Consider the following 21,555-nt stretch of genomic DNA (forward strand, 5'->3'; position numbering starts at 1 on the left):
ATGATGTTTTGATTACTAATGAAAGTCATCAGAGAGCTCTCCTGATAGACCTAATTATGATGCTATTGCATCTCTACTGGCAACAAATATGTTCCCCGCCTTCTTTTATACTGACGGATCCATTTCTCGTGGCATATAACAGCCAATTCTAGATTGCATAGTTTTTTTTAAAATCAGACATTGTATGATATACGACTTTGAAAAATTTGTATGACGTGAAGCCTCCAAGTAAGGCCTGTAAACGTCCTTGCTTTAAGTGTCCGAATATGTTTACGGGGAAACTTCGTACACATGTTTTGTGTATTAGTCTATAAAGAATTAAGAGTAATGAAAAGACATAACGAAAAGTTTGCGATTTACCAATTCCCACAGTTGTTTAAAGAGCGATATTGGAAGTGAACACATAGATCAGGGAATCAGTCGTATATGAATTTCTTGGATGAAGCCCTGTACATGCCTAGCTCCTTGTAACCGAGAATTGTCCTGCTGAAATATGCCACCTGAAGTTGGGTACAAGACGGGCAGTCCGTCCCTCTCTGACGTGGCGGTTGTTTTTCAGATTTTCCTGAAAACGTCAGAGATCAGACAACGAGCTGTATCTGATAAAGGGCCAGCCGTTGGTGGTTTGTTGGGGATTGGAAGGGCCTGGAAAAGGGAAATTGAGCGTCGTTCGTAACAAAATTCAATTTATTAAGCCCTAAGGTGCTGCGATGCATTAATAAATAATGTAAGAGTTACAACTGTACAGTAAGCAAATCAGATGGCTTGATGAGCTACAATCGACGCGCTTCACCAGCAACACAATGGGAGACGGGACTCGAACTCCGGCATCACTCACTAGCCTTAACGCAACGGCACACACATTGGTTGAGTAATGCAAACCCCGCCATATCTTGAAATACATATACAAAATATCTCAAAAACACATACAACTGAAAATATAGCGAACAATCCTCATTGCTTAAAGTCGAAGCAATTGAGAAAGATGTGTTGCCCACCAATCAAAAGGCACCCTGGGTTTTAAACTAACAACATAGAATAACATACAAACCCCTTCAAAAAGATCATGCTATAATGAGTTGACAAGGTAACGGCCCTCACCGTTCCAGTTCAATGAAAGCACAGTAACAGTTCAGTAAAATGTTCGAGATAGAGCCCAATATGCATAAATTTCTTAATGCAGAAAATTTACTCAGCGATAATCAAAGCGTACTTAAAAGGGAAATAATTACTTTAGAAAATGCTGTTAATATTTGACACGCGATCAAGATTTAAATAACCCCTTAAAATTATTAATTACAGAGAACGAGAATGAGACACTACAGTAAATGTACAACACAAGAGACTAAGCTGTACTGCTGATCAAAACATTGGATTTTTGAACATAAAAAGACTCATTAAATACAGAGAACACGAATGAAATTTTTCAGTAAATGTACGCCATGAGAGATTGAGCTGTTCCGCTGATGAAGGCACTGAATTCCTGGACATTTCAATTTACCAGAGGACTAATCAGCCAGAACGTAGAGCCCCAGCTAAATATTATACAATATCCCCACCAAAGTAGAGGGCTGTTCGTGCTCATTTCAATCCAGTTCGCACTATTTAGCCGAGCAACCAGGGTATTAAATCTGTTCAGAAACGAGCTCACCCACTATAGCCTTTTGGCGAGGGCCTTCCCTGTGGTAGCACACTCGCGTAGGTGTGTACCGTTCTCACGCGACCGGTGGTTCCATCCTCTGTGGGCTGCTCTTCACACGGCCTAGTCTCCGCTCTTCGAATGACGGGCATTGTTAATGCGACGTAATCCGGGGCGCCGGTGTGATGGACCGTGCTCCGACACCGACCCAAACTGCGTGTCCACTGTCGCAGACGGAAACATTGCTTGCTCGGTTACGCTCTTCAAGTACACATGCCCTGGTCCAGACTGACCACATCCGCGGTCTGCAGTCACGTTAAGAGTCCTCTGCGCGTCCCGTAGCGGCCAGTGCTCTCGGGTGTAAGATCTGTGGAATCAAGGAGCGTGGCACTCGATATTGATCCTCACTCCTACGCCGCCTCCCACCCCCATCCCTCCCTCTCACCCGTAAACTCAACCTCCTGCGTGGGGTTTACAAAGTGTAACTGTGATTACTATTAACTAGAATCACCAGCATCAACCTGACTCAGATGCACTCGGTGGTTCCATCCAGTCGACTTCTTCTCGACCAGGAGAGCGGCAGGGATGAGCACACGGTACGGCTGGACCGACAGAGCGAGGCAACAACATGCTGGACACTGAGCAGACCCTCGAAATCCCTAATCAACACGATGTCCCCAACCTTGAAATTCCCCCGGGCGCCTGCATCGATTTTTTCTCCGATGGGCACGCTCTGTACTTAACTTCACCCTTCTCCAGTTGTCCCGAACAGCTCCTGGGATAACCTCTCCTGGCATCAAATCACTGATCGACCAGAGATTGGACAATGGTGAATTTAAGGTATAAGAAAATATTAGGGCAATGCACTTCGTGATTCGCTGTGCTGAATGTGACTTTTAGTCAGGGCGAGAAGTGATCCCGTTTGATCTGGGCGTTGGCATGGAAAATAATCAAGTTACCCTTTATGTTGTGGTTAACTTTTAGCGAAGGACAGCTGAGGATAATACGGCGTGGTGGTGGTATGACTTATGCTGGGTTCAAAACGGAATTTGCAGAACTCTTTTGAGACAAACGCCGGATTGTTATCACTAATTGGTACCTTGCGAGGTCAAAACATAGAAAAAAAATCTTTTGTCAAATGCCGAATGATGACTTGTGCAGTACTCACAGCACTGGGCATTAACCAAATAAAACGCGAAAAGGCGTCCACAGTTACAAAAATACACATGTGCTCTCCGCCACTGGGTGCGGGACAACGGTACAACTTAATCAATGAATAGTTGGTCCATGGGAAGTTCGGCACAGGCAGACTGGAAAAGCCCCACTCCAAGACCATTGGAATTGGGTTTGATGATTTTGCAAACCTGAAACTAACCTGTCAACCTTCTGATAATATGGGGACGGACCTGTGATAACCTCTTTGATCTTATGGACGGTTTTAAAGGCTCCCAGGTGTCCCCACCTACACTCTCATGGTAGTAATTGACCAGTGCCGGAACCAACTTTTAATCTTAAACTCCACTTCCTAGTGCAACAATACGGTCGCAACGCAAGAGTTGGGAGCGTCAGTTTGGACAATAAATAGCCGCTGTAAGTGCGGGGCCGCTAACACAGGGGCGTTACTCAGTGGCTTCTTCAAGGTGTCGAAAGCAGCTTTTGAGTGTCGTCCATTGAAATGGCTCGCCCTTCTTGGCCAGCTGATTTAACGGAGCAGTATGTTCCATATTCTCCAGAAGTCGACGTAATATCTTAGAAGGATTTAATCTTAAGACGATAGCCGTATCAGACGACTACGTACGTTATCTTCGTGGTCAACTCCGACTTATCATTTAACTCATCGTGATTCTCGCAACACACGGAGCAATTCTGCATCTCACCCACCGATCAACGAGCAATCCCAATTCCCTCTGAATTCGTAACTACACTACACATACCTGGTAATACCGAATCCTCATGAAACTAAAGTTTTACAGCTGACAGAACTGAAAATAAAACTGCCTACCAGCGTAATTCAAGATTGACCCAGACTTCTGAAAACAATCACAACTCAGCAGCAGATTAGTACTCGAACCTTTCGCTGCGACAAAGTTCAGAGGCTAAGAAAAATCGCGAGTTCTATAAATGACGATAAACTAAATAAGGATGACATCTACCGTTAACTGTTGCTCAAACCTTAGTAGTGGTTTAAAAGTTACAAAAATTACGCACTTACTTTTGAATCCTCAGTCTTCTGACTGGTTTGATGGTACCGCCACGAATTTCACTCCTGTGTCAACCTCTTCACCTCAGAGTAGCACTTGCAACCTAAGTCCTCAATTATTTGCTTGATGTATTCCAATCTCTGTCTTCTTCCACAGTTTTTGCCATTGACAGCTCCCTCTAGTACCATGGAAGTTATTCCCTGATGTATTAACAGATGTCCTATCATCCTGCCCCTTCTCCTGTTCAGAGTTCCTTACGTATTCCTTTCCTTTCCGATTCTTAGATACACATCGTAATTTAATAAAGAAACAGTACCCTCCGAATATAACAAGGACTGACTGTTTCGTGGTTAACGGGGAACGCACAAAGGGGAGATTGTTAATTAGTTCTGCCCTCACTTCACTATAAGCTTTGAGTAAGACGTGCGAAGATTGGCGCCCTACCATCTTATAGGCGTCAGCTGCTTACCGATTTCTTCCGATCAGCGCGGTATTAATGAGCATAATGTCCTGCCAAGCCACAACGATAACAACACTCCTTTTCCAAGTTAAGATTTCTCGCCGGAACATCTTCACTTAGTCGACAGCAGGTTTCCTTGCGCCCAACTCTCTCCGGAGTAACACGTGTGGAATGCATGAGAGTGGTGCGAGTTATCAATCTCCGCAGCACGGCTCAGTATCCAGTATCGTCTCCAAACAATCGTGCTTCAACATTTGCTTCTCAGCAGTGCACGGAGACAGACTGTGGGTTCCAGGTCAGGATGCGAGGGAAGATGCTCGAAAACATCACATTTGATGAAGATCTCATTTTAGCATTGAAATGTAGTTTTTCCAGTGGACCATTACACATGCGATGGACCTTTGATTTCTAATTTGCTGCCACACGACCCTCTTGTCATTTACATGTCTTTGGGAATGAAAACATATTATCCGCAACTTTTTTTCTATTGCGATGTCAATGGATGAGCATGCTGTTTTCAGGACTTTGTTCGTTGACATGTTGTGTGATCTCTGTTCTCTAGAATATCTCGTAGGCGCAATGAATAATGTGTCACGATGGCAGATTTTTGTCATACTCTGTCCGAAACTGTGATGTTATCACGTTCTCAGAAATACTTCAGTAGGAACGCCATGCTCTTAACTTGTAATAGTACTTACGATCTCATTACTATAAAAATAGGAATTTTGCAGTTAATTGATGGCACTCCATACATGTAGAAGGCGTAAAGGCTGGATCTGATGACGTCAGTAAAGGTCTCGGGTGCAGGTAGAAGAAATTGTCCAATGGTTGCTGCTTACATTTCGTTTATAATTAACTACGTTATCGCCAAAGGTGCTTAATGCTCTCTACAACACAGTATAAAATTTGGAGGCATGAAGAATGCGAAGGTTAAGACTACCCGAGGTACAAATGTAATCGATAGTGTAATTTCAAATAAAAATGAATACTATTACTATACAGTTGCGATTATATCGTACAGTACCGTGCATATATCGACTATTACGTATCTTGTGAAATGGAGGAAAAGGGAGGGGAGTGGGGGCGACGTGAATGCATGATGAAAAATTTAGTCCCATTTTCTTGACGTAGTCAGATTTTTTCAACGTAACTGTGTTGGATACAAACCGAGGATGATATCGTTAACGCCACAGAGGTGTAGTATCAATGCTTGTACTTCGCCATATTCTACAAATCTGGTAACAACACTAGGGTGCGTATGTCTGTAATGGTGGAGGATTTACCGCCTCTCACTATCATAGTCTGTGGAAGAAGTGAGGACTATGAAAGATCTTCAAAAACATTTGAATGAGGTTAATCACCATTAGAAAACAATATTTAATATCTGTTTTAATTTATAGCTTGTGACGTTTTATTTTCGATGGGCGTTGCGTTTTAGGTCTGTCTATTGATATAACTCTGGTAATATTGATGATAATGTATCAAAATCCCGATTGCTTATCCTTGTGTATTGGTAACTTATCTCAAATTTAACAAGCTAAAGAGACGATACCTGAATTTTGGTTGTTGATAGTTCTCTGCCCATCACTACTGATGCGGCTGGTTGCTAGTGTGTTCATTACCTCTTCAATCGCTGGTGCTTCTTTTGAATAATTGCTCACTTCCAATCTGTAAATATTTATGAGAATGGCATCCTGTGAAGAACTCTCTTTGCACTTCTATCGACAAAGAAAAACTGAGGGGTTAGAAAATGCGAAAAAAGTCTATGGAGTGCGTCCCAGGAAGAATGTTGAGTATTCAAACATAGGACAGGAACAACCACTAGAAAAAAATCTTGTAAAACTGGGCGCAAAATTGGACACCATAAGGCTTGTAAGTATGTGTTCATCTTCACTACCGTGTAAAAGTTCTCGCAGATCTTAAGGTACACATTTAGCGTCCATGATTCTTAAGTTGTCTTACGATGTCAAAATTGACGTTTTACAAGTTACTTGACTACATAAATGAAAACACAACAGGAAGTAACCTACAACAACCAAGCAAGTGTTTTTCAGCAGGAGAAAAATTCGTCTAAACATTGAGAAAACACATGTTACAGTTGGTTCAATGGCTCTGAGCACTATGGGACTTAACTTCTGAGGTCATCAGTCCCCTAGAACTTAGAACTATTTAAACCTAACTGACATAAGGACATCACACACATCCATGCCCGAGGCAGGATTCGAACCGGCGACGTAGCGGTCGCGCGGTTCCAGACTGTAGCGCCTAGAACCGCACGGCCACTCCGGCCGGCACACGTCATAGTCCCTACTTTATTTCTCATAATGTGTGATCTACAATTTTATATAGTTCGGAAGACTGATAAGTATGCTAAGTAACGACAGTAATTACTAGTAGGAAGAGAAATTCCGCATTATGCAAGACACCTTTTTCCTGTTTTCTTTCACCCAGACGTGTTTCAGCACTTTTTGTGCTATCTTCATTGGGTTATTTTTTATTTTCTAACTATTGGAAACTATTGGACGTTTAATTTGGTAGCTATTCTGCTACACAATCTACAGCTTCTAATGGTTTTGATATTGTAGTGCTTTCTCATATGTTGTTGGCGAAGTGAATAGGCAGCTTTCGTGATCTATGATCCCTTAACACTGCGCTTTCTCCGATTTTTCAGAACATAGGCAGAGTTTTCGTCGCCATTACGTGTTGTTGTGGCTGTGTAGTATTTATTTCATTCATTTTGTGATTACTACACAGCCACAACAACACGTAATGGCGGGCGAAAACTCCGGCTATGTTCTGGAAAATCGGAGAAAGTGCAGTGACAAGGGACCATAGGTCACGAAATCTGCTTATTCACTTTGCCAACATATGAGGAAGGACCACAACATCAAAATCATGAGAAATTTTAGCTTGCGTAGCAGACTAGCTACCAAAATAAATATCCAATAGTATCATGTAAGTTAGAAAATAAAAAAATAACCCACTGATGATAGCACAAAAAGTGCTGAAACACGTCTGGGTGAAAGAAAACAGGTAAAAGGTGTCTTGCGTAAGGCGGAATTTCTCTTCCTATTTCGTAGCAAGCACGGACATAACAAGAAGAACTGCAACACTACAAGATGAGTAATTAGTAGTGTTTATAAAGCAAGAAGCAATACCGCTTCAATGTGTTAATAAACGCGTGACATTATTTGGTATTTCCATGTGTATTCAAAAATTCACCCAGTCGCGATGAATTGTAACAAATATAGTCTACTCATTACTATACCAGACAAGCTACTGAAAGTTTGTGGAGCTAACAGTACAAGCTAGAGTGACGTACCAAATGTGCTCGAATCTTCCTGTCAAGGAATGAGTGGCGCCACTATTCGGCCACGGCTCAAAGACTCCGTTTACTACAACGGCCCCGTTCTGTTTTGGTTCTCCTCGACTGGGCAGGGCAATTGCCGGTCCCTGCCCCTAGCAGCACAGTGGCGCCACCAGCTGCCGTCGGCAAACAGGACAGGCTCCCTCCATATGGAACAGTGCCCCGTGAGTCGTCGGGGGGCTAGTGGCGCCGGCCGCTATGGCCGAGCGCTTCTAGGCGCTTCAGTCAGGAACCGCGCTGCCGCTACGGCCGCTGGTTCGAGTCCTGCCTCGGGTATGGATGTGTGTGACGTCCTTAGGTTAGTTAGGTTTAAGTAGTTCTAAGTCTAGGGGACTGATGACCTCAGATGTTAAATCCAACAGTGATTAGAGTCATTTGAACCACTTGACTAGCGCCGCGTCAAGTTGCCCTAGCATAGCAAGTAGCTTACACTGCGCGTCTGTTTGGCAGATCCCGGCGAGAGCTACACGGACTACGTGGCGACGCGCTGGTACCGCGCTCCCGAGCTGCTCGTCGGCGACACGCAGTACGGACCGCCCGTCGACGTCTGGGCCATTGGTGTGTACGCGGCAGCGGCTATAGCAAATACGGGTCACAGCGCACCGCGGACGATGGTCTGTCTATGTGTTTCACTCTGCACCTTCACTCTTTTGTCTCCAGGTTGTCAGCAAACAATTTTCCTTACAAGGGAACCTCCCCATCGCACCCCCCTCAGATTTAGTTATAAGTTGGCACAGTGGATAGGGCTTGAAAAACTGAATACAGATCAATCGAGAAAACAGGAAGAAGTTGTGTGGAACTATGAAAAAAATAAGCACAATATACAAACTGAGTAGTCCATGTGCTAGACAGGGAACATCAAGGATAGTCTGAGCTCAGGAGCGCCGTGGACCCGTGGTTAGCGTGAGCAGCTGCGGAAAGCGAGGTCCTATGTTGAAGTCTTCCCTCGAGTGAAAAGTTTAATTTTTTGTTTTCAGACGATTATTTTGCGAAGTTGCACAGGTACACAGAGCAGCATTGTTTACGTGATCATGTGTCAATTATCAAAGTTCAGACACACATAATCAACCTCACTCTCCAAAATTCCAGGACATGCTCAGATTTGCTTGGACATATGCAGCATTTGTCGGTCTACACACGTAAAAATTAGAAAACGTTAAAAACATATGTTTTGACAGAGTATAGGGAAAACTGAGCGACTGTGAAACTGTTGCATTCATTTGTTGCAGTTTTGTGACAAAATCTTATGTTTTCATCACTTTTTTGGGAGTGATTATCACATCCACAAGAAAACCTAAATCGGGCAAGGTAGAAGAATCTTTTTACCCATTAGCCAAGTGTACAAGTTAGGTGGGTCTACAACATATTCCTGTCATGTGACGCACATGCCGTCGGCAGTGTTTTATAGAATATATCAGACGTGTTTTCCTGTGGAGGAATCGGTTGACCTATGACCTTGCAATCAAATGTTTTCGGTTCCCATTGGAGAGGCACGTCCTTTCGTCTACTAATCGCACAGTTTTGCGGTGCGGTCGCAAAACACAGACACTAAACTTATTACAGTGAACAGAGACGTCAATGAATGAACGGACAGATCATAACTTTGCGAAAATAAACAAAGTAAACTTTTCACTCGAGGGAAGACTTGAACCAAGGACCTCATGCTCAGCAGCTGCTCACGCTAACCACGGACCACGGCGATCCTGAGCTCACACTATCCTTGATGTTGCCTATCTTGCTCATGGACTACTCAGTTTGTATATTTTGCTTATTTTTTTCAAATACCAAACAACTTCTTCCTGTTTTCTCGATTGATCTGTATTCAGTTTTTCAAGGACTACCAACTGTGCCAACTTATAACTAAATCTACGGGGGGTGCGATGGGGAGGTTCCCTTGTTAGTAACTCCAAAACACACGCTGGAGTAACGTTAATACGACCATTTCCTAGATGACAACAGCGCGCAGATCAGCACGTCTGCGATGTGAACTACGCAATTCGTACATTCCTATCGAGAAGGTAGGAATGGGGAACTAGTCAAAGTATACATTAACAAAAGACAAACTAATTGTAAAAAATGCCATATTAACAACATACCATCACTAAACTTCTTAGTGCTACTCATCCTTCTACTAGCTAGATTTAATCAAGGAAATTACAAAGAACGATGCTAGTCTGGAAAAAAAAACTCCTGTCTTCTTAATTATACTAAATATCTGCTGTATATCTCCTATTGCTAGGTTAATATTTAAATGATTGCACTATTATTTGTGACACATAGTACGAGGGCCACTCCAAAAGAAATGCACACTATTTTCGTAAAAATACAGTTTTCATTCTGCATGGGTGAAAGTTTTACACTTATTTCAACCTGTTCCCGTGAGTGGTGCCGTCGCAGCTTGTCTTCAAGATGGCTGCTACACTTGACATTCGTCAGAAGCAACGTGCTGCCATAGAATTCCTGTGCGGTGAAAACGAGACAGTGGGAAACATCCACAAGAGGTTGAAGAAGGTGTTTAGAGATGCTGCTGTCGATCGCAGTACAGTTAGTCGGTAGGCAAGCGCGTTACGTGATGAAAGCGGGCACGGCAGTATTGAGGATTGTCCTCGCAGCGGCAGGCCTCGTACTGCTCACACTCCAGACAATGTGCAGAGAGTTAACGAATTGGTGACTGCTGACAGACGCATCACAGGGAAAGAATTGTCACGCTACGTTGGGATAGGGGAAGGAAGTGTTTACAGAATACTGAAAGTGTTGGTGTTAAAAAAGGTTTGTGCCAGGTGGGTTCCCAGTGGCTCACAAAGAAAGAAGAAAAGCGGTCTGCAGCGAACTTTTGGAACTGTTCGAGAATGGTGGAGATGAATTTCTTGAAAGAATTGTGACAGGTGATGAAACATGGCTCCATCATTTTTCACTAGAGACAAAGAGGCAATCAGTGGAGTGGCATCATGCAAATTCACCAAAGAAAAAAAATCAAAACCACCCCTTCTGCTGGAAAAGTTATGGCTACAGTGTTTTTCGATTCCGAAGGACTCCTGCTTGTGGACATCATGCCAAGTGGAACCACCATAAATTCTGATGAATATGTTAAGACACTGAAGAAACTTCAAGCTCGACTGAGTCGTGTTCGACCACATCGGCAAAATCAGGATGTTTTGCTGTTGCACGACAATGTACGGCCACATGTCATTCAAAAATCCATGGAAGCGATCACAAAACTTGGATGGACAACACTGAAACACCCGCCTTACAGTCGTGGCCTGGCTCCATGTGACTCTCTTTGGGAAACTGAAGGACTCTCTTCGTGGAACATGGTTTGAAGATGATGACTCCCTTGTGCACGCTGCCAAATAGTGGCTCCAACCGGTTGGTCCAGAATTTTACCGTGCGGGTGTACAGGCGCTGATTCGAAGATGGCGTAAGGTAGTTGAGAAGGATGGAAATTATGTGGAGAAATGAAAATATTGTTCCTAAAGGAACAGTGTTTCTACACACTGTAGAACTTTCAAACATGTAGAATAAAAGATGGATTTAAAAAAAAATTGTGTGCACATCTTTTGGAGTGACCCTCGTAGTTACGTACAAATTTAAACAGTAAGTACTGTTTGCAGTACTGCCCATCAGTACTTGATATGCAGCTATACAATGAACACCGCTACTTCGCCATATAAATAACACCACCTTTGTAGCCTTGCATCTCTGTACTTAGATAATTTGTAGAAATAGTGGGTAATCAGGTAAGTTTTCAATTTTATTTTTATCTTACATACTATTTTCTAAATAGGACAGCCACAGCTAAAAAGTACATTGCTAATACTTAAGAATCTTCAAACTTTTTTCTCTAAAAGTTGAATGAAGATTGTTCAACCAGTGTAGCTGTTACGTAGTCCTTTACTGAGAACACTATCGGTTCCGCACCGTTATGGGCGCACCTCAGGTGATGCAGTGATTAGTTCTCAAATAATCGGGACATCGTAACTTCCAGACTGTTTTAGGCTAATCATTGCATCACCTGAGAATGCACCCGTAACAGTGTAAAACTGGTAGTGTTCTCAGTAAAAGACTACATAATATCTAAAGCTGTTGAAAACTCTTCATTCACACGAAAACCATCAATTCAAAAGAACGTTTTTTGTAAAAGAACGGTTTGAAGATTTTCACATATTAACAATGTTCTTTTTAACTATTTGAGTACTAATTTGTTACTTTATATTAGAAGAGAAATTTTTGGATACTTTTATTTTCACAACGTGATAGACTAGTCTGAAATGCTGCTAATACACGTTTACTGTTGCAGGTTGCGTATTCGCCGAGATGTTGCAGGGGCAGGCGCTGTGGCCCGGTAAATCTGACGTAGACCAGCTCTATCTGATCCGCAAGACGCTCGGTACGAATATCACATTGCAACTTCTTTCCTATGTAACTACCATCAGTGTTGTCGACAGAAGCCACCTCCTTCCGCAGATGTCCCAAACTGTAACTAAATCTCATGTTTTCCCAGTGAAGTGAGCAATAAATGTGTTTTAGAGCGTGCATGCGACTGCATGTAGCTTAGTTTTTATTTTGATGATGTGCTATACTGTTTGAATGGTTGGAAAGCATGCAATCGAAACGTTAATGCTAAAAGGCGATCATATCTGGATATATGCTCGAAATTTTTCACTGCTGTAGAGACTGAATAAACCCTTATCAGCTTATCAAGTTGAATGTTTTTGTTGACCACTACTCACAACAAAGTCGACGCCATTTAGATGAGTCTGCTTTTCAACTTCCAGTGTTATTAAGTTCATTCGACGCACGTGATTGTTGCTGCCAGTCCGATACACGTTGTATCTCATAACAGTCACTTAATTCCTTCGCTCACATTGGCAAAAATATTATTACTGAGGAGAAAGAAGTACTCTATCGACTGAGCTATCCAAGCACGACTGACAACCCGCTCTGATAGCTTAGCTTCCGGCAGTACCTCATCTGCTACCTGCCAAACTTCATCCAAGCTCTCCTGTTTACCTTTCGGGCCCAGCACTGCTGGAAGAAAGGATATTGCGGAGGCATTTCCAGGACGAATTTGGTTTTTGCAACGGAGTGTGCGCTGATTTCCAATTTACAAGGAAGATAAAAACGGCGTGCGCGCACCATGTCTTCTCCACGCTTCCAGTTTTTCTGTCAGGTAGTATATTTCTTGTCTTAGAAGAGTTGGTTGATATAGCGAAGTTAATAAATGTCTTGGTGATCGTACTGAAAATTCGTTTAGAAGGGAAAGACTGAAAATATGCATTACAAGAAATAAAATAGAAAAAATGACCGAAGATTAATTTGTGGGGTAATGGCAACAGTAGTATAGCAAGTATATTATTTATTACTTACATTCTTCAACCGGCATTTGCAAGAAATGTTAAATAGCTGTAATTACGAAGAGGTCGATGCGACTGTGGACGACATAATGGACATGGGCACACAGTGTTATGTAGATTTACGTTTTTAACTGACCATATGAAGGCAATACAGGCTTAGATGCCTAAAACGCAGCGATGGACATTAGCGGATAAAGATTTTGAAATATCTAAGGCTTATGAGTTTGTCGTGTCTTATTTACTATTTCTTGTTGGTACGCCACATTAGAGACAATTTTTGACCGTAAAAAAGTAATTTAGTGCATCACATTATAGTTTTATTATACTTAAAAGGCAGCCCATTTGTGGAAAATCAGAAAATAACTTTTATGGATATACAATGGGGTGACAAAAGTCAGCCGGCCGTGGTGGCCGAGCGGTTCTAGGGGCTTCAGTCCGGAACCGTGTGACAGCCAGAGCGACAGCACCAGCAGCAGCGAGTACTGTTTGTATAAAGCGTTTATTTTGCATTTTGTTTACGACCTTCCACTAAGGAAGGGGTTCTATTTGTGTTTATCTGCTCTGCATAGTAACTAACAGTTCTTGATAAAACTTTACGTAGTTTTCGTGTTAGATTTCTTAGTGTTTTCTTGATCGTTTAGAACAGAAAGCGCCCTAAAACCGTCTTTTGTTTGTTTCGCGGCCGTTAGCCACTAGTCACCTGAATCAGCAGTTGTCTTGTGACAGCCAGAGCGACAGCAGCAGCGAGTAGTGTTTGTATAAAGCGTTTATTTTGCATTTTGTTTACGACCTTCCACTAAGGAAGGGGTTCTATTTGTGTTTATCTGCTCTGCATAGTAACTAACAGTTCTTGATAAAACTTTACGTAGTTTTCGTGTTAGATTTCTTAGTGTTTTCTTGATCGTTTAGAACAGACAGCGCCCTAAAACCGTCTTTTGTTTGTTTCGCGGCCGTTAGCCACTAGTCACTTGAATCAGCAGTTGTCTTGTGACAGCCAGAGCGACAGCACCAGCAGCAGCGAGTACTGTTTGTATAAAGCGTTTTTGTACTTATTTGCTGCGCTTAGCTTTTAAATAGTTTTTCTGGGAAAACCTAGCGTAGTTTTCGCGTCTCGTATTTCAGTGAGTGTTTCTTGATTATCAGAGTAGCTCATCAGAAGATTATCTTGGGAATTTGTCACCGTATAGAGTAGGGTAAACATAGTCATGTGTAGGGGCTGTGGTTGTTGTGAGCGGACGCAAGGAGAATTGGCCACTCTTCGGGGGCAGGTGGAGGCTTTGTCTGTTAGGCTCATCGAGCTCGAGGCGCAGGCGTCGGCTCGTAGTGGCGTTGGGGCAACTGTGGTGAGACCTATGCCTACTTCGGTGGCCTTGGAATCACATGGAACCCCTGATGTCGCTGCGTCTTCCGGCAGTGAGCATCTTACCGGTCAGCCATCACTCCAGGGTGAATGGCGGACAGTGGTGGGCTCGCGCGTGCCTGGCCGAAAGGCGAAGGTGGGATCTGGCCGCGTGGCAGCTGCCTTACCCCTTTCCAACAGGTACGGGGTGCTTCCTAGTGGTGATGACATCGTTTCCGAGCCACCACAGGGTGCCTCGCCTGTTGGGCCAGTGGCCGATTCTCCGGCAAGGTCCCGACAGTCACAGAGGGCGGGCCTATTAGTTATAGGGAGCTCCAACGTTAGGTGGGTTATGGAGCCCCTCAGGAAAATAGCGGGTAGGTCGGGGAAGAATGCCAGTGTGCACTCGGTGTGCTTGCCGGGGGGTCTCGTCCGTAATGTGGAGGAGGCCCTTCCGGCAGCTATTGAACGCACTGGGTGTGACCGGCTGCAGATAGTAGCACATGTCGGAACGAATGACGCCTGCCGCTTGGGTTCTGAGGCCATCCTTGGTTCCTTCCGGCGGCTGGCTGATTTGGTGAAGACAACCAGCATCGCACGCGGAGTGCAAGCTGAGCTTAATATCTGCAGCATAGTGCCCAGAGTCGATCGCGGTCCTCTGGTTTGGAGCCGTGTGGAGGGTCTAAACCAGAGGCTCAGACGACTCTGCGACTATAATGGTTGCAAATTCATCGACCTCCGTTATTGGGTGGAGAACTGTAGGGCCCCCCTAGACAGGTCAGGCGTGCACTACACACCGGAAGCAGCTACTAGGGTAGCAGAGTACGTGTGGCGTGCACACGGGGGTTTTTTAGGTTAGAGGGACCCCCCCTTGGGCGAAACGATAAAATACCTGACGGCTTACCAGAGAGGACATTATCATCGTTGATAAAGAACGTCCGTCCTCAGAGACCAAAAACAGGAAAAGTTAACGTAATATTGGTAAACTGCAGGAGTATCCAGGGCAAGGTTCCTGAATTAGTATCTCTTATTGAAGGAAATAGTGCGCATATAGTATTAGGAACGGAAAGTTGGTTAAAACCGGAAGTGAACAGTAACGAAATCCTAGACACAGAATGGAATATATACCGCAAGGATAGGATAAACGCCAATGGTGGAGGAGTATTTATAGCAGTAAAGAATTCAATAATATCCAGTGAAGTTATTAGCGAATGCGAATGTGAAATAATCTGGGTTAAGTTAAGTATCAAAGGTGGGTCAGATATGATAGTCGGATGCTTCTATAGACCACCTGCATCAGCAACCGTAGTAGTTGAGCGCCTCAGAGAGAACCTGCAGAACGTCGTGAAGAAGTTTCGTGATCATACTATTGTAATAGGGGGAGACTTCAATCTACCAGGTATAGAATGGGATAGTCACACAATCAGAACTGGAGCCAGGGACAGAGACTCTTGTGACATTATCCTGACTGCCTTGTCCGAGAATTACTTCGAGCAGATAGTTAGAGAACCAACTCGTGAAGCTAACGTTTTAGACCTCATAGCAACAAATAGACCGGAACTTTTCGACTCCGTGAATGTAGAAGAGGGTATCAGTGATCATAAGTCAGTGGTTGCATCAATGACTACAAGTGTAATAAGAAATGCCAAGAAAGGAAGGAAAATATATTTGCTTAACAAGAGTGATAGGGCACAAATCGCAGAATATCTGAGTGACCACCATCAAACGTTCATTTCTGAGGAAGAGGATGTGGAACAAAAATGGAAAAAATTCAGAAACATCGTCCAGTACGCCTTAGATAAGTTCGTACCGACTAAGGTCCAAAGCGAGGGGAAAGATCCACCGTGGTATAACAATCATGTACGAAAGGTACTACGGAAACAAAGAAAGCTTCATCATAAGTTTAAGAGTAGTCGAATCATAGCTGATAAGGAAAAGCTGAACGAAGCGAAAAAGAGCGTAAAGAGAGCAATGAGAGAAGCATTCAACGAATTCGAACATAAAACATTGGCAAACAATCTAAACAAGAACCCTAAAAAGTTTTGGTCATATGTAAAATCGGTAAGCGGATCTAAATCCCCTATTCAGTCACTCGTTGACCACGATGGCACCGAAACAGAGGACGACCGAAGAAAGGCAGAAATACTGAATTCAGTGTTCCGAAACTGTTTCACTGCGGAAAATCGTAACACGGTCCCTGACTTCAGCCGTCGCACGGACGCCAAAATGGAAAATATTGAAATAAACGATATCGGAATTGAAAAACAACTGCTATCACTTAGTAGCGGAAAAGCATCCGGACCAGACCAGATACCCTTAAGATTCTACAGTGATTATGCTAAAGAACTTGCCCCCTTTCTATCAGCAATTTATCGTAGATCGCTGGAAGAACGTAAAGTACCTAGCGACTGGAAGAAAGCGCAGGTCGTTCCCATTTTCAAGAAGGGTCATAAATCAGATGCGAATAATTATAGGCCTATTTCGCTTACGTCAATCTGTTGTAGAATAATGGAACATGTTTTGTGTTCTCGTATTATGACGTTCTTAGATAATACAAATCTCCTTCATCATAACCAACATGGATTCCGCAAACAGAGATCATGTGAAACTCAGCTCGCCCTATTTGCCCAAGAAATTCACAGTGCCGTAGACACTGGCGAGCAGATTGATGCCGTATTCCTGGACTTCAGGAAGGCATTTGATACGGTTCCGCACTTATGTTTAGTGAAAAAAATACGAGCTTACGGAATATCGGACCAGGTTTGTGATTGGATTCAGGATTTCCTAGAAGAAAGAACACAACATGTCATTCTTAACGGTTCAAAATCTGCAGATGTAGAGGTAATTTCGGGAGTACCGCAGGGAAGCGTGATAGGACCTTTATTGTTTACAATATACATAAATGACTTAGTTGACAACATCGGTAGCTCCGTGAGGCTATTTGCAGATGACACGGTTGTCTACAAGAAAGTAGCAACATCAGAAGACTCGTACGTACTCCAGGAGGACCTGCAGAGGATTAATGCATGGTGCGACAGCTGGCAGCTTTCCCTAAACGTAGATAAATGTAATATAATGCGCATAAATAGGGGTAGAAATCCATTCCAGTACGATTATGCCATAGGTGGTAAATCATTGGAAGCGGTAACGACCGTAAAATACTTAGGAGTTACTATCCGGAGCGATCTGAAGTGGAATGATCACATAAAACAAATAGTGGGAAAAGCAGGCGCCAGGTTGAGATTCATAGGAAGAATTCTAAGAAAATGTGACTCATCGACGAAAGAAGTAGCTTACAAAACGCTTGTTCGTCCGATTCTTGAGTATTGCTCATCAGTATGGGACCCTTACCAGGTTGGATTAATAGAAGAGATAGACATGATCCAGCGAAAAGCAGCGCGATTCGTCATGGGGACATTTAGTCAGCGCGAGAGCGTTACGGAGATGCTGAACAAGCTCCAGTGGCGGACACTTCAAGAAAGGCGTTACGCAATACGGAGAGGTTTATTATCGAAATTACGAGAGAGCACATTCCGGGAAGAGATGGGCAACATATTACTACCGCCCACATATATCTCGCGTAATGATCACAACGAAAAGATCCGAGAAATTAGAGCAAATACGGAGACTTACAAGCAGTCGTTCTTTCCACGCACAATTCGTGAATGGAACAGGGAAGGGGGGATCAGATAGTGGTACAATAAGTACCCTCCGCCACACACCGTAAGGTGGCTCGCGGAGTATAGATGTAGATGTAGATGTAGACTGCTACGGTCGCAGGTTCGAAACCTGCGTCGGGCATGGATGTGTGTGATGTCCTTAGGTTAGTTAGGTTTAAGTAGTTCTAAGTTCTAGGGGACTGATGACCTAAGATGTTAAGTCCCATAGTGCTCAGAGCCATTTGAACCATTTTGGTGTGTCTGGGTATGGCTACTGCGGTATTGTTAAGGCAATCGCCTCAGCAGTCTTCTGGAGGGACTTGGAGAAATAGCTCACTGTCAATGACATGGAGTTGTCTGGTTCTTGCGGTAGCGTTCTCGCTTCCCACGCCCGGGTTCCCGGGTTCGATTCCCGGCGGGGTCAGGGATTTTCTCTGCCTCGTGATCGCTGGGTGTTGTGTGATGTCCTTAGGTTAGTTAGGTTTAAGTAGTTCTAAGTTCTAGGTGACTGATGACCTCACATGTTAAGTCCCATAGTGCTCAGAGCCATTTGAACCATTTGACAAAAGTCATGATGCGTAGTGCAGCAGCTTTACGTGTCATGGACTCAACAAGCCGCTGGAAGTCCCTTCCAGAGACACTGAGCTACGGTGCCTCTGTAACCCTCCATAATTGCGAAAGTGTTGTAGGTGCAAGATTTTGTGCACGACCTGACCCCAGGATTACGTCCAATAAATGTTCGATGAGATTCACGTCGGCCGATCTACGTGGTCAAGCCATTCCGTCGAACTGTCCGGAATGTTCTCCAAACGCGAACAGTTCTGTCGCTGTGAGATGAAGCATTGTCGTCCGTTAAAATTCCATCGCTGTTTGGGAACATGTAGTCTATGAATGGCCGTAAATGGTCTCAAGTATCAGAAGATAACCATTCGCATTCAATGTTTCATGCAAACCAGCTTGTGCAGTGCCTGGTTGACAACTTCCGTCCATGGCTTCGTAGACTCTGCTCCACACTCGAATCTCGAATCCTAACATCAGCTTTAACCAACAGAAATCGGAACTCATCCGACCAGGCCGCGTATTTCCAGTCGTCTAGTCTCCAACTGATATGGTCACGAGGCAAGGAGATACGCTACAGATACTGCCATAACCTATTAACCCCAAATTTCGCCGCAGTGTCCTGCGGATACATTCATCGTACGTCCAACATTTACTTCTGCGGTTATTTCACGCAGTGTTGCTTGTCTGTTAGCACTGGCAACTCTACGCAAACACCACTGATCTCGGTAGATAAGTGATGGCCGTCGACAACCGCTTGTCCGTGATGAGAATGCTTCAATATGTGGTATTCTCGGCACTCTCTTGACACTGTGGATCTCGAAATATTGAATTTCCGAAATTGAGAGTCCCATGCGTCCAGCTGCAACAACCACGCAGCGTTCAAAGTCCGTCAGTTCCCGCCGGGCGGCCATAATGACATAGCAAGCCTTTTCACTTGAGTCATCTGAGTACAAAGGAGGGGTCAGCCAATGCACTGCCCTTTCATGCCTTGTGTACGAGTTACTACCTGTGTATATGCATATCAATATCCCATGACTTTTGTCACCTCAGTGTATAACGTGCTATTTTTTGTACTGTTACGTCACCTCGGCTCGACAATAATATATAATCTGCAAAATGTAGTAATTCTTCTACCTGATTCAAAACAGAGGAAGTGCCTCAATCGACCCACCAGTGAACAATCATTGTAATTTCCTTTACACGTGACGTCTCCTTTAGTAACTTCCTGGAAGCTTTTTTAAATGTAGGAATTGTACCAAGTGTGTGCTGAACCATATATTCCACGTAAGTGGCAATATTGCGTGCTCTGTTACCTCATGTCAAAAAAAAAAAAAAAAAAAAAAAAAAAGGTTCTAAGCACTATGGGACTTAACATCTGAAGTCATCAGTCCCCTAGACTTACAACTGCTTAAACGTAACTAACCTAAGGACATCACACACATCTATGCCCAAGGCAGAATTCGAACCTGCGACCGTAGCAGCAGCGCGGTTCCGGACTGAAGCACCTAGAACTGCTCGGCCACAGCAGCCGGCTACCTCATGTCATCCGATACGATGATTAACTTTTAAATAGTTGTTAAATGAGTTTCAAAAAGTTGGCTGAACTATTAAGTTGTGTGATATGTTGATATACTTCGGCAATAATAAAGAGACACAGAGGATAGTGTGGAAGAAGTGTTTTGACCACATGATACACCCTAACGCAGTTAGAGATAAGGATAAGGATAAGGAGGTAGAAGTAAACTCTGAACTGTGGGGACATTGAGGGGGGGGGGGGGGTAAGGACCTGAAATGGAAAGAAGTGGATATTACAGTGGACAAAAGGAAAGGAGGAAAAGCACCAGGTGGGAACGAAGTAAGTGTCGAAATGATGAAGGAAGTAGGGGGGGGGGGGGGGAAGGTGACTGTATCGTGTGGAATGAGAAGAAGACTCGATAAGATTGGCGTGGGCATCAGTTGTACCTATATTCAAGAGAGGGATCAGAAAGGATTGTAGAAACTACAGAGGAGTCACACTGATACCACGGTGTGCCAAGGTAGATGATAAAATCCTGGAGAACAGAATCAATCTTCGATAACAAATTGAGAAAAAAATAGCATGGCTTCAGACCTGCAAGATCAACTGTTGACCTCATCTTTTCAGAGAGGCAGCTGCAGGAGCACCACTATGTGTTTGGAGAAGGCCATGTGATGCCTTTTTTTGATATAGAAAGGGCATTTGATAGTGTCTGCAGAAAAAAGGTCTAGGAAGCACTAGAAAAGAAGTGAGTGTAATAAGAGACAACAAGCAGAGTGCAGGTAACGTACTGTGAGGTATGAGTTCTATTAACGAGGGAAATGAAAGTGAGCAGGGGATCCAGGTTCGAATCCTGGCCAAGGTACAAAATTTCGTTCATTACATCAGTCTGCATAGATACCTCAGTAAAATGCTGGGTTGGTTCCAGCAAACAGGTTGTTTGAAACATGGTGGTGCATTGATACCTCTCTTTTTCACTGTGGTCTTGGATGTGACAATGACAAAGGTGGCAGAAAAGACTGGAGAAGACAAGATGAAAGCAGCTGTGTTCGTGGATGATCAGGGGAAACAGGGAGGAGGAGATTCAGGAACAACTGGATCCTTGGGAAAAAAATGCACGCCAGTGTGGAATGAGACAAATATTGAGTTCCTGTTTACAAGATTCATCAAGCAGCGGAATAAGGTTTGGGGTGAACAGCTGCAGAAGATAGAAAGCGTTAAGCAATTTGGAAGTGTGAGAGAGGAAAATGGAAGAATTGAGAAACATATCAGTAATCGTGGCAGACAGTCAACAGCATTCCTGCGAAGTATCAGGAGCCTGGAACAAAAACGTCTCACAAACAAAGCAAAGAAGTTATATATACTCAAGTAACTACATCCCAATACTAACCTATGCATCTGAAACATGGGTATCGAAGAAAAGAGAAGTAAGCGGATTACAGGCCTGTGAAATGAAGCT

The 21,555-nt window shown here is 43.6% G+C and overlaps 1 protein-coding gene across 1 annotated transcript in view; it reads left to right on the forward strand.

Annotated features, from left to right (window-relative positions):
• The window catches only part of LOC126462780 (cyclin-dependent kinase-like 1), a 275,437-nt gene that overhangs the window by 238,658 nt on the left and 15,224 nt on the right, over window positions 1-21,555 (forward strand). The window contains exons 7-8 of the mRNA XM_050096102.1: window positions 8,118-8,225; window positions 11,965-12,054. Of these exons, the coding sequence (XP_049952059.1) occupies window positions 8,118-8,225; window positions 11,965-12,054 (198 nt within the window). The remainder of the gene's footprint in view (window positions 1-8,117; window positions 8,226-11,964; window positions 12,055-21,555) is intronic.

Source organism: Schistocerca serialis, chromosome 1, assembly GCF_023864345.2.
Source record: "Schistocerca serialis cubense isolate TAMUIC-IGC-003099 chromosome 1, iqSchSeri2.2, whole genome shotgun sequence".
Lineage (NCBI taxonomy): Eukaryota > Metazoa > Arthropoda > Insecta > Orthoptera > Acrididae > Schistocerca > Schistocerca serialis.